The sequence below is a fragment of the Chaetodon trifascialis genome, chromosome 19 (genome assembly GCF_039877785.1).
Source record: "Chaetodon trifascialis isolate fChaTrf1 chromosome 19, fChaTrf1.hap1, whole genome shotgun sequence".
Taxonomy (NCBI): domain Eukaryota; kingdom Metazoa; phylum Chordata; class Actinopteri; order Chaetodontiformes; family Chaetodontidae; genus Chaetodon; species Chaetodon trifascialis.
In genome coordinates this window covers 5,429,527-5,443,366 of record NC_092074.1, presented here as the reverse complement: position 1 = coordinate 5,443,366, position 13,840 = coordinate 5,429,527, and the positions used below count along the sequence as shown (strand labels likewise).

The window sequence follows — 13,840 nt, the reverse complement described above, 5'->3', positions numbered from 1 at the left end:
CACAAAGTGTCTTGATAAGGCTCATAAACCAAGTGCAGTAACAAGGAGCAATAAAGAAATGCTTTTAAGCTGCATTATGGGAAATATAGGATACAGAGTTTCTAGAGCTTGACTAGAGCTAGAGACTAATACCACGTTCATGTCAGATTGTAGTTACTGTAATTATGAGATTACAGCATGTAAATAGCGTTCACATCAACAAGTTGTAACTGATGTGTCAAACATGGTGAACATAGATATCTTTCCATCTCTACCTTCCATTGTATATGATGTGTGAACACAGCAGAAGTCAGGAAATCTCAGCCTCTTCTGCTTCAGATTGGACCAGTCTTTCTTGAAATCTGTCTCTTGTGTCTCTTGAGTGCCACAAAGTTATGTAAGTGCAATGCTAAATTACTGCAGTTCCCCTAAAACCAATCAGATAGGGGAGAAAACCTTAGTTTAGACAGCGGTCGATCGATAAAATTCTCCCCCTCAATATCAAATGTTCATTATTTGTCGGTTTGGGATGAAGCTGCAGATGCTGTTTCTTAGCTAAGTTACAAATGACTGATTACTGAAACAATCAATATATTGTGAATGCTGTAAACCAATGGCATAATCTTTCATTTGAAAATAACTAGTATTACTCAGGATCTATTTATGATTAGCTGGTGCAACCCAATGCCAAGGACTTTGCTTTTGCTTAGTCTGTTAGTGGAAAATGTGTGTGTGTGTGTGGGGGGGGGGGGGGGGGGGGGGGGGGTCACAGGAAACTTTTCACCTGATGCCTCTGTAACTTACTAACAGAGTAAAAGACAGAACACAGGGTGAAGAGAGAGATCTGAGGGTGGAGTCGCTGGTCAGGCAGCTCTTGTTTACATCATATAGGCACCAGCGTGGCACCACTGCACCACTGCAGAGCAGGTTCCTGTTGAGCACATCCACCCACAACACACACACACACACACACACACACACACACACACACACACACACACACACACACACACTCAAGGAACCAAGTGCTTTAACCCCCCGGACTCTGTGACTCCCTGCCTGCTGGCTGACAAGCTGAGCAGGACACCCTGTAATTCCACCTCCAACAGGCCATCCAGAGACACGCCCAGGACCAGGTTAGCTTGGAGGAATTGAAGCAGGAGCAGAACTGATAGGTTAAACATTTTTTAAGGTGACAGGCAGCTAACCCTGAACCTTGTTTCACTTCCCTGTTTTTGTGCACGAGCATAAACTGTCAGTCTGCACATTGGGCATGTGATGGGCTGCCTGCGCTACACGTATCAGACAGTGTGTGTTTGGACTGCTCTGAGAGTCAGAGAGCAGCAAAGTCAGTTTATGTAGCAGTGAATGAGGCAGCACTGATACAGGTGTGTTTACTCTGAATCACACATATAATGTGCACCAACAGCATGTCTCTCCTTTTGGGTTGTGTGCATGTGTTGCCTTGAGCGTTTTTTTAACACTGATGTATTATTGATGCCATATCTTATTAGAACAGCAAATGTCTCATGATGGTGGAATTGTTGCACAAAAACATATGACATCAGTTTCTGGCAGGACTCTGTGTTTTGCCGCTTTTCCGAGTATTTGAAGTAAACTATTCAAATTTCAGCAAATTTAGAGTCCAGTCTGGGTAGAGGTGAGGTGGGATGAAGAATTAATAACCACCACAACTCAAAGTGATGAACAGGACTACCTGTCAATCAAGCTAACATGACCCAATTCTCAAATTCCTATTTCTGTTTTTGTAGAGTCTTAAATGAAGCACATTTTACAATCAGAAATTACAATCAATTTACCCATTGGTAGGAATTTAAAAAAAAACTCAAGAATCTCATTTCCCATCAAATTAAGTTTTCTTTTTAACCTCTCTAAAAGATAAATGGGTAAATGCATACTGCTATTGAAACTGCGGAATCATGACTTTTTTGTGTATTCATTCTTTCTCCCCTCTGCTATTGTGAGACCTTCTGACACCTGCAGCTCGGTGTGAGCTGGAAACACTGTGAGCCTCCCGTTGACTCCTACTGACACTGATTTTACAATACTCCATGCAGCACTTCTAATGAGTGCCTAAAATTTCGGCTTGGACCATGCAGTGTCCTCCTGACTACCACACAAAGGGCAAAAGAACCCACCCATTCGCAACTTGATATGGACGGCGGCACCTTTGAGTGTCTGTATATTTCTTTACAACATCCTAAAATAAGCAGTGAACCTGCACGTGGACAGACAGGCCGCGTGCCACCAAAAACAGCCTGTCAACATCCAGGAAGAGCTGTCTGTCTGCGAGACAGGACAGCACCGCCACAGCTCAGTCTCACTGTGTGACAAGACTTTTGATTCATGCTTAGCAGCAACACACTGTAGCGCAGAGCAGGAAGCAGGTCCAAGAGGAGCCTCAGATGTCTCCATATTGTAATTCCTTTAGAAATGTTGTAGGTTTTCACGAATGACTTAATTAACTGAACACGGTGGGTCCGGACAGAAGACAATCAATCTACTGTTTAGGCTAGTGTGTGTGTCTTTGTGTGTGTTGGGCCACGTGTGTTACATAATGAGGTGTGTGCATACATACACTTGGATGTGGGTGGGATGTTTGTGTTTGTGTGTGTGTGGCAGACATTAAGTTGTAATTACTATCCAATTAAAGCAGGGCCCACCACAAACACACACACACACTTGCACTCCTGCATGCATTTACTCACTGGCCCCCCCCTCCCTCGACACACACACAGAGTTTCACCCACACAGCAACACCTGTGTGTCCTCATGCCATCCTGCACCGAGCCGCTGCTCATTTCAGCTCTGAGAAAGGGACTCTGTTTGGATTCAGTCGTGCTGAATTCATCACTCACAATAGCCAGCAATGATTGTTTGTGTAGACGTTTGAGCTCAGAGCACTGAAGCAGGCAGCACTGAGGAGAACTGAGCTCGTCCTTTCTGCAAATATAACTTCCAAACATTAGTCTCTGTAGTCTTGGGTTCATGCTTTGGACAGAACCTCTTTGTTGTGCATTTGCAAAGTGATAGGAGCCATAAATGTAAGGGACAGACGAAATAGTAATGTGTTCAAAGAGGGTTCTGACCCTTTTAAAAATATTAGAAATTCAAATTATGCAGCCAATTAGTGTTTAGTGGCAATGCGGGCGGTTTTATGTCACTTCAGATATGATTTAAGTGATGTCACTGAAGTTACTTGGGTTTTTCGTGTCATATAAAGTGGCTGCTGGGGAGAACCAGCTTTCACTTTTAATCCTTAATTTTCTTTGAAGTGTTTGACCGTGTTCGGGATATGCTGTCGCTTAATACTAGAATACTTTTGGAGCTTTGCCACAAATATGCTTCAAGCAGGGTAATAAAGCTGGGAGTAGATTCTTCCAACATTGAAAATTACATGATAAACAATAAAAGCCTTCATTGTCCAAGTGTGCCTTTAGGGAAAAGCGCAGGTGCTCCTCATAAGTGTCTTCTATAGAAAAGGCCTGAATATGAGACCCATACTTTCAAATTTGAGCCCCAAAGCCTAAACAGAAGGCTGTATTTTCCTTTATTTCATCTAGAACTAACCATTATCTTGGCTGCACTATGTCCCTTTCCCTGTTTTCAGTGGGCTTTCTACATCCACTTGGAACACATGACAGTGGACAGTTGGCAGAGTCAAAGAGAGCAAATACAAAAACATCTTTATAACCTCTATCATATATGAACATACAAACCAAAATCTGACCAAAGCCCAAAGCTTTTTGCAGCAACATGCTGCGAACCTGACCTGAAAGCACATACTTAGCTTGGACCCTTTGGGAAGAGACAGTCGATGAGACCAAATTTAGTTGTTACATTGGGTGTTTGTATAGGCACATAAGTCTCTGCACAGCTACTTCTACTAAACTGTTGTCAAATTTTAATTATTTATTTATTTTTTTTTTTTTTTTAGAAATCTATACATATTTCTTGTTTGAAAAAGTCAAGTCCTAAATTTGTAAAAATGAATGTGTGGCTCTTGTTTCATTAAAAGTTAAAATAATCCCACATAGTTAAGCTTTTTGCATACTTAACAACCATTTATTCACTTGATTGAATAAAAACAGACACCTTGATTATGTCCTTTTTTTTATCATTATCCTGTCTTAATACCAAAACACATCAAACTCAATCCTCTGAATTCCATTTAAAAAAGTCATTAAAAGTGAACTGGATGTCTGCGTAACACTGACAACAGCGACAACAGACAGAACTGGCTTTGTGTTGAAAAAGTCAACATCACCAGCTCGACAGCAGCCGTCCTGCTCTGTGAGGAGACAAAGGCTAAGTCTTTGTGCTGGAGCCTCAGCTGACTCACTGAGGATGAGAGCTCCAGCAGCTACTGAGCCAACACATACAGTGTCGAACACATATATTCAACGCATCACAGGCACAACAAAAGAACTCCTCCACCATGTCAATAAGGGGAATCCTGTCTGCGGTCATGATTACTGGCACAAAAACAAAAACATCCATCCAGCCTCAACATTTAAGTTATGATGATGATGATAAAATTCTCACTTTCCATTAAAGCAATACTCTTAGAGCTCACAATGATGTCATTAGAAATTTTCTTTGTTTAATCAAACCTTGTCTTTGACAGTCAAGAGACAAGAGTCAGTTAACTGACATTTCCAGAGTCTAATGGAGTAAACAATAGACTGCTGGGTGCCCTTTCTTTCTCCATCCTTCCCCTGGAGACTCTTCTGTATTGTTCACTCTCAGAGGATGGAGTGACACACTGGTGAGTTGTTAAATCTAAAGACAGAAAAGTACCATTTTTTAAGTTAATCTAGGAGTCAAAGTTGGAAATGATTCGGGATACTTGATTTGAAGTTCAGTCTGGGACGAAAAAAACAGGCACTGTCCCTTTAAGTGGAGAACCTGCTGGAGGAGTCCTTAGAATAAAGAATAAAAACAAGCAGGCTGAATAAAATGTGATGGACTCACCACTGCGGACACACACATGGCAGGCATGGTCCTGGTTTAGAACACACAGATGAGGATCGAGCAAACCTTGTCCAAGTTGTCTGCGGGAGAAACACTTCTCATCTCTAGATGTTTCTCATCCTCCTCCTCAGCTTGCTGGAGGAGAGAAGCTGATCCGGGCTGTGGTGCAGCGACAGTCTCAACTGCAGTGTTTTATAGTCCGTGTCTCCAGGTGGACCGGTTTCAGATAGTACGGGATCAGGGCTTGATTCAGAAAGAACGCTGTGGTAATTCCCATAGCGATGATGGATGAGGGCCGCACTGGGATCGCCGCCTCGCCCTGTCCAGGCTTGTCAGTGAGCAGTGCGGCTCTCTTTCAGCGCCGCAGAGCGCCGCGGACACTGCCGCGATGACGTAGACACAGAGGGGCGGGAGAAGCGACGCGTCGCAGCCAATCGCAGCTGCTCAAAAGCCATGCACGTGTGTTGAACCCCTTCTGTTCCTGGAGGGCTGATATATCTCACAGGTAACCCATGTTGAAGCCCAGCGTGACATGTCCTCTGTGTGTGTGTGTGTGTGTGTGTGTGTGTGTGTGTGTGTGTGTGTGTGTGTGTGTGTGTGTGTGTGTGTGTGTGTGTGTGTGTGTGTGTGTGTTACAATCAGTACATACTTGATTACTGATTGCCTGTTAGTTTTCTGTTGATCAACTAATTGATTAATTAACTAATTGTTTCCCATCTAACTGTGTTTGTGATGGTACAGCACTGCACAAGTTACAGTCTGTGCCTCTCAGGAAATCATTACAGATTGTGGTTCAGAAATATGCCAGCTAATAACAAAGAAGGAAAAGAAAAAGTTTGAAAAGAAGTTACTGTTGTTTGGAAGATATTTCCAACTTCTTAAATATCTCCCTGACAAGCCAAATATTCCATGCTGTGTACAGTGAAGTAGATTTCAGGTTTGTTTATATGGCATTTTTTATTTTGTAGGGTGTGGTCAAAGAAGACTATCCTGTTTACACGAGCCTACTGTAAGGTCCCTACCTTACAGTAGGCTACTTGTCTCATGTCTCTTAAATGGTTTGTCCGTCCAATATATACAGTATGGTCCCTTCATGTGTCATCAGTTAAGTCACTCTGTTCTCTTGCAGTTCAGCTGGCTGTATTTGGAGTTCACTTGTGTCTTATTGACCTCTTTTAGGGCCACATTTACTCAATAATCAAATTTGCTTTATCTTGTCTCATTGGGTAAATAAGAACTCCTTTTTCATATTCCAGTGTCTTCCTGTTCAGCCCCTGATATCAAAATCATAGATTAGTCATATTCATATCCACAAACACTCAGCTCACTGCTGTAGAGCTCTCTTAAGTTTTATTTGGTGATGTTTCAACACAACACCTCCAGGTCTGAGGAGGATCCGTAAGTAAACAGAAAAAGGGATAGTGCTGTAAAAACTGCATTCACTGTGCAGCGCATTAAAGATGCAGTTTAGTTTCATTGGATTACCCCTTTAAATGCAGGCAACAGCACTGCGTAACGGCAGTTCTTGGGGTCATTGGAGTCAATTAAGGGCAAGTCTAATCCACAGTCGATGGAGTTGCCACCTGAGGCCATCTGTGAATAGTTGTTACATTTCCTAGGAGGGGATGGAAGGGCAGCACCCCTGATTCAACCCTCCCTGGATGACATGATGGAGCCATTCCATTATGCTAGACAGTCATCCAGCTTCTCCTGTTGCAGCATGAGGGCATTCTTTGTGTATTTAGCTGTTTTTTAGAAAGTGCTTAGTAATGCTCAACATATGAATAATTTAGCAGCCTTTTTGTTCCGAGCAAATGTTCATTTCTACTGTGGAAAGGAGATCATTGTGTCTGGAAGAGATTTTTGTTGTGTGTGTGTGCAGCACAGATGAAGTGAACTAGCCTTAAGATTGAGACCGCTTCCATTTCTGATCATTAAATCTGCAGTGGGTTGAGTTAGCTTAGCATAAAGACTGGAAGCAAATACTAACTGCTAGCCACACTTGGACATGCAAGATATTGTTATTTCAATCTGTACAAAGCGTGAAAAAGCAATTTCCGCTCAGATGTTATTTGCTGGAACTGCGTCTCGGCCAGGTGCACCGTCCACCTGTTATGTAATTGAACCTGTTCATGTTAATTAGTGAATTATTTAGAGGTGCCGGTAGCAGATTTGTGTTGTCTTCGGACAGAGCCAAGCTGGCTGTTTCGGTTTGCTCACATTATTTACTCTATTTATGCTTCTCCATCTCCTTGTTCCAGCTTCACATTTAGCAGACAAGATGAACATGAGAAGTCAGAGTTTTACTGATCTTCTCAGCAAGAAAGCGAGTAAGAATATCTCCCAAAATGTCAAACTATTCCTGTAACCACCTAGTTGTAGTTGCTCAAACCAGACACTGGCCCAGGTTTCTACTGGGCTCAGCTATCTTCATGCGATCAAGCACCAACTGTGCGACAGCCACAGGCCCATATGTGTCAGTGGAGCAAACATGGAGGCTTAAGCAGCTTGGGTCATCTGTTCGGAGCAGTCAACCCGTCATCTATCCAGTTACTGTCCTGCTGTTGAGATATCCAGACACAACGCATGCAGTGTGTTGGCCCGTTAGGCAGGCCATTAGTAAACAGTCTGCGTACACACAAGCTGGTGTGCTTGTAGCCTCAGACGTTACTGCAAATAACAGCAGCTGATAAAAGACTGGAGCACCATCTGCCCTGCACATGGAACGTGAGTGAGTGGACACGGAGCAGTGAGGGGGAGGGGGAGATAAAGGGATGAAACGTGCCACTTCACTTTTGCTGGTGGGGGAAGAACTGAGCATAAGTGAGTCAGCGACTGTCGGATGAGGGGAGATTAAGGGGAAATGCACGCAATGTTCCTTTGATCGTAGGCCTTAGTATAGAAATGCATGACTGAAAAGAGAGTGAAAGAAAGAGTGACCCCCAGGAGCAGGTTCGAGAGTGATACATCACACGTACTGTACTGTATGTGCTGGCCAACGCTGCTGCTCACTCATGCTGCAGAGCTGAGCTGACGTTCAGTGGGCCAAACAGCCTGAGTGCTGCAGGGCCACACATATCCTCAGACTGCAGTAACTAGGTGAAGTTGCCTTATATAGACAAAAGAACAGGCTATTATGGGTAAAAGAGGCTTGGGCTGTGTGTTTGAGGAAGTGTGTGTTTATATGCTTTCACACACACAAGCTCAAGCCCTTAAAGCATGCATGCATCTACTATCAACACCGACAAAAATTGGTAAAAACAAGGCGGACCAGGCGAGGCACACACTGTGCAGGTCACACAAACAATCCTCCAGTTAAGGTGGTTTTCATCATCTAAGATGTTGTCTTGTGCACAACATGTCTGATAATCTGACTGGTTGTGTTTTTTGCTCTGTCCAGCTTTGTTCTGGGGGTCCTGTGTTCCCAGATCTCAGCCATTATAAGCACGTTGTTATCATGTTATCATAACTGAAAGAAACAATGGTCAAAACTATGAATATAAGACCCAAGTTTTAAAAAACAGACCTTTAAAATGAGCTTTCCACTCACTGTTACGCATATTGACAAGCATCCTTCCTGAAATTATTTCAAGCCCCTCTTTTCCATATTATGACTTCTCTTCAATGTCTGGCTTCACTGTGCAGAATGATGTATATGCAGAGCGTGTTGGAAGGTTCCTCTGTGATCACCAATCTCAGCCAATCATGGTCCAGCATACAACTTCCACACTGTAGGAGTGTGACTGCAGGAGAAAACTTGTCTCCAGGAGTTAAACTTTTGAAATGAAGAATATTTTCATTTCATTTCAATGATAATACCAGATAATTGAACTTTTGTGGAAAACCTGTATTAGACACAAACTATTATTCAATGACTATTTCATATGTCTTTAAACATGTCTGGAGGGGATCTTTAAAATGGACTAAAATGTCTCTGTCAGCACCTCCCTATGTTAGGCATGGTTCAGCGTTGTCTTCATTCTGGTTTAACTGGGATGAAAGGATTAGTTTTCAGACACACACACACACACACACACACACACACACACACACACACACACACACACACACACACACACACACACGCACACACGCACACACACAGGAGGAGACAGGCTGACAGAATGATACTGATACTGCTGCTAACTGCGTATGCTTTCAAATGCTAATTCAATGGCATTTACCCCTGCAGATGAGACCACTATGAGCCTGTTAGCATTATGTTGGAGAATGTCAAACCTGTTATGACTCAAAGCTAATTAACTTTTAACCCTTTTCCACCCCATCCCAGGTACATTTTCAATACTCTTGTGTTCAGAGGCGTGCAGACGTATGTACATACCGGCTCTGAAGGTGGAAAGGCAAATAGTCGAGCAGCTTTCCATTGTTACATGTTCATCTTCATGCCACATCTCTGTTGGGGGTCTGCTGTAATCACACAGTTCTCACTCAGGTCTGTTGTGAAAATGTTCATTGTTTATACCCATTACAGGCCTCAGGCACACGTCTCAGTGCCAGAAACCTGCTGGTGTATTTGCATTTGGAGTGACTGATGCTCCCACTGGATGTTAATAAGACTGATACATTTCCTCTTTCTGTCTGTCTTTCACTATTTCAATACACATCTGTAGTTAGATGTTTATTGATGCTGTAAGTCTTTTGGCTGACAGTTTAGTTTACTTGTCTCACTCTATATATCTCTAAAAATATGCTCCATAAAAGCCCCATTGTTGATGCATTTCATTCCATATACTATAGCCAAATGTTCATTTTGCTGTAGCTGAATTCTAAGTTGCCACGCATGAAGCTTGTGAAGAAGGATCCCTCAGAGGTTTGGGTGTGAGCTCAGTTCTTTCCATGTCTTGTAGTAAATGCTTGACTCTTTCTCAGGCAACCAAAGTGAAGCTCCTCAATGGAACCATGTTGGGGTTTTAAGGCAGCTGCCAAGCGGAGTCTCCCGGTAACAGACCGATCTCAAACCCAAGTGTCCAACACATGAGGCCTAAAGGTGTCCAAAGAGAGACATTTCTGCCACAAGTGGTAGATGGTACAAAAGATTAGCCATCTTTGTTGGAAAAAGAGAGTTTATATGAAAGCTTACAATAGAAACTAAATCTACATTATGACTTAACATCTGCGTGGTGCTTCATTACACAGACGAACACACTCGTCACAGTGTTAGTGGGTGGCACAGATTTCCCTCTGTGCTTTTGGGGTAGCTCGAAATGTTAGCTTTGGGCAGGCTTGTGTCAACATGGGAAAACACTTAATTTATAGGTACAGGCTGCCACATGGAACATGTCTGAGAAATGGAGGACTTCCTAATTTGGTTTGGGATGGATTCAAATTGCTAGGTGTAACATCATTATCTCAATTTTTGCAATTTTTCAACAGAGGAATGTATGCATCAGGCCCATGTTTAAGTCTGAAGTCATAGTTTGATTGAAGCAAAAACAGCATTTACAATAAAGGAGTTCTGTTATTTTTATTTTTTTTTACCAGAACAAGAAAAAAATACTGTATTATATTCTCGGTTCTTATGGATATGATACTTTTACAGAATTTCAGGGGCTGAGCATGGATCTTTCAAATAAGTCAAAATAAGTGAGAGAAAAAACTTGTTCCTCAAGTTAATAATGCATCCAAACAATACCAGGGTTAGCCTGACCTCTACTGGACTCTCTTTGTAATTACACTTTAATGCAGCACCAAACTTTACAACAGGCTGGTCAGTTACTGCATTAATTGGGTAATAATAATAATAATAATAATAATAATAATAATAATAATAATAATAATAATAATAATAATAATAATTTCTACATACATTTGATGATTACCCTCCTTTGATGGGAAAAAAACAAAAAACAAAACAAACAAACAGAAAAACAGTCACTTTATAAATTCACATCCTATTACATACAGTATGATATAATTTGCAATAATACTGAATACTCAGGAACACTTTACAAATCCCTCTACTAAGCATTTGCAAGCTGTATAAAACAACATTTAATGCATGGTTATAACTCCCTAGAATGTAGTTGTATGTATCTTTAAGGACATTTTAAGTGTTTTTTCATTTACAGTATGTTAGTAATTCTATCTTCTCCAATGAAAATGTTTTACTGACTCATTCATTACCTGTTTACAGCAGCCCCCTGGAGGAGTTATCGACAAATACATTAATAAACACCAATATATTCTCACAACTATGTCATTATAAGCCATAAAGGGGGCTTAAAGTTAAGCGTTTCTGAATATTTAAATGTCTCTGTTTGCTCTGACATATACTCTAAGCTGTTATATACTGTGTATGATACAGACTGATGCATGAGCTGACAAATAGGACTGTCTGCAGTTACACATTTTACCCACAAGGTGGCTCTAGATGCAGCAATGAAGCCGAGTTATGTTGAGCAACAGGTGTTTTTGGAACATTGATGCAGTAAAACAGGACAGGTGGATTTTTTGTCAGGGTGTTACACTGCAGCATAAATGTTTAAATATAAACCTTTGTTATCATCTGCATCTGTAGATGTTCGTGAGCAAGTGAGCGTCAAACAAATGTGAAATGAAATAATGTGGTGTTTGTTTCTGAGTGAGGGGTGAGGTTTCAGAGAGAGTAAATAAAATGTTTCACACTCGTGAATTATCAGGGAAGGAGTTTAGCTAGTTGAGATAAGACATAACAGGACGAAGTAAAAGTGGTTCTTGGATTGAGTGTGAATTTGATCTTTTCAAGATTTAAATGGAGCATAAGATCACTCATCCATCAGGAGGTGTTCAGTGGTTTAGGGAAGATCCAGCGGAACAGAACCTTCCTGTGGGCAGGAATGAATGCTTTAAAGTCTTCGTTCTTATTGATCTGTTGGTCCGTAGTCAATGTGCCAAAGACGGCTGGATATGTGTAATGTTGTACATTTAGGTTAGTGATTGTGACAGGGTCTTTAAAACTGCTGACCAATAGTCGGATAAGGAAGGTCATGACTAGAACATGTGTGTGCGGGTAATTGAGCCCTATGACATCTGTTACAATTCTCATCTCTGCGTCGGCATTGGAAAGGTGATTAAGTCCGAACTCTAATTTGACAATATTCCTATAGGAGCTACCAACACTGATAACTGGGAACTGCTCCTTATCACTGCTGGGCACTGATCTGCGTCATTGGAGGTGTTGGGGGAAGGTGCCCTTTCTCAAAGGTGAAAACAGCTTTTCACACTGAAACAGTTGCTGCTGAGCCATGTATGGAAATAGGCCCATTTAATTTGGTACTAATTCTGAGGAAAATAAGAATTTCTTTGAAAGAATTGGTCTATTTAAAGACAAATAAATAACCAGTCATTATTAATTGATAGTTGTTCGGAATCAATAATTAGAAGAGTACCAGTTGTAAATTGTCTCTATTTTGCCTTCGATTAATAGAGAACTACACAGTTCTTTTTTTTTTGGAAACTCCAAGGAACTTATTAGAAAATTGCAGACCCATAAAATGAAGTAGCTATAAAATAAAGGCAATGTGCCTCTATTGATCTCCAAACTTTGGGAATAAATGCATAAATGTGGACAATAAATGGACTGCAGAAAGCACAGATGTTTGGATTAATGAGAGTTAATGAGGACTGTTGTGGTTCCCATGATCCACTTTGACAGCCAGGCTTCCACTGCATGTTATTCAAATCGGCCAACAATGAACCACGCTGTGTGTGTGTGTGTGTGTGTGTGTGTGTGTGTGTGTGTGTACGCGTGTGTACAGTATTTATGTGGTCAAAGATTTGCATAGAGTTTTTGTTTTGAAAGGTTGTTGACATTTTGCTTAGATGGATCCTGTCAGTTTGAATTTGCCCTCAACTACTTCCTTTTTAACAGTTCATTCTCTGGTTTTATAGAGATAAGCTGGGTAATTGACAGCAGCCGCTTTTTATGTTACACCGCCACAGAAAGGGCCTCGTCACTGCTGCAGTCCAAGCTATTTTTCTCTGTGTGATTTATAAATCTAATATGAAAAACAAAATCTTGCTATTGGAAGTCAAAATGAATATATCAGAATCATTGAAGCCATGTTTGAAAGTAAGTCCCCTCTGACTTTTTTTATGGTTTGTAACAGACACATTTTGACACGGGGTGAGCCATATGATTGTTTTATGAGTTTTCACTTCATTCCCTTTCCCACAGTCGCTTTGCTTGGGGTGCGGTTTGAATGTTTCAAATAGCATGTTGTCACTCAGCAGATGGGAAAGATCCTATTGTGTCCTTTGATGCCAAACCATTTATGGCACTGCCAAAACTCGTTCAATCAAAATGGATTTAAATCAGAAACACACACACACACACACAAAGAAAGACAGAGAGAGAGAGAGAGAGAGAGAGAGAGAGAGAGAGAAAGGAGTGAAATTAAAAGAGTCGAGCAAGAATATGGAAGAAATTTTGTCATCAGACAACCGGCAACTGAGCCTTTGACACTATGTTGGGGCAAGAATACAGGGAGATTGTGAATTAAAACTGAATAGATATGACAGTTTTTTTCTTTGTCTGCTCCAGGCCTTTCAACACATGAGAAAAGATGAGGTGGTGAGGTTGGTGACAGGAATAACAGCTTTGGTTCTCACCTTGACCAACAATGTGTAAGCCTGCATGCACTCTGCTTCCTTTTCATTCATAGTACTGTATTGTTTTTTTTTTATATTGTGTGCATATTACATAAAATGCACATATATCATGTAGGACATTATGTAATTAATGTATTATTATGTATATTATACTGTATTATTCATCCTTATATGCTTATGCTGTATGTATAGCTCACACATCAGAGTTACATTAGTGGACTTCTTTGGCACAGATTTTTACAAAAATCACTTATGT

The 13,840-nt window shown here is 41.2% G+C and overlaps 1 protein-coding gene across 1 annotated transcript in view; it reads right to left on the bottom strand.

Annotated features, from left to right (window-relative positions):
- The window catches only part of tnfrsf21 (tumor necrosis factor receptor superfamily, member 21), a 44,313-nt gene extending 38,960 nt beyond the window's left edge, over nucleotides 1–5,353 (bottom strand). The window contains exon 1 of the mRNA XM_070987743.1: nucleotides 4,975–5,353. Coding sequence (XP_070843844.1) covers nucleotides 4,975–5,001 — 27 coding nt within the window. The 5' untranslated portion in view covers nucleotides 5,002–5,353. The remainder of the gene's footprint in view (nucleotides 1–4,974) is intronic.
- Nucleotides 5,354–13,840: the final 8,487 nt, after the last annotated feature.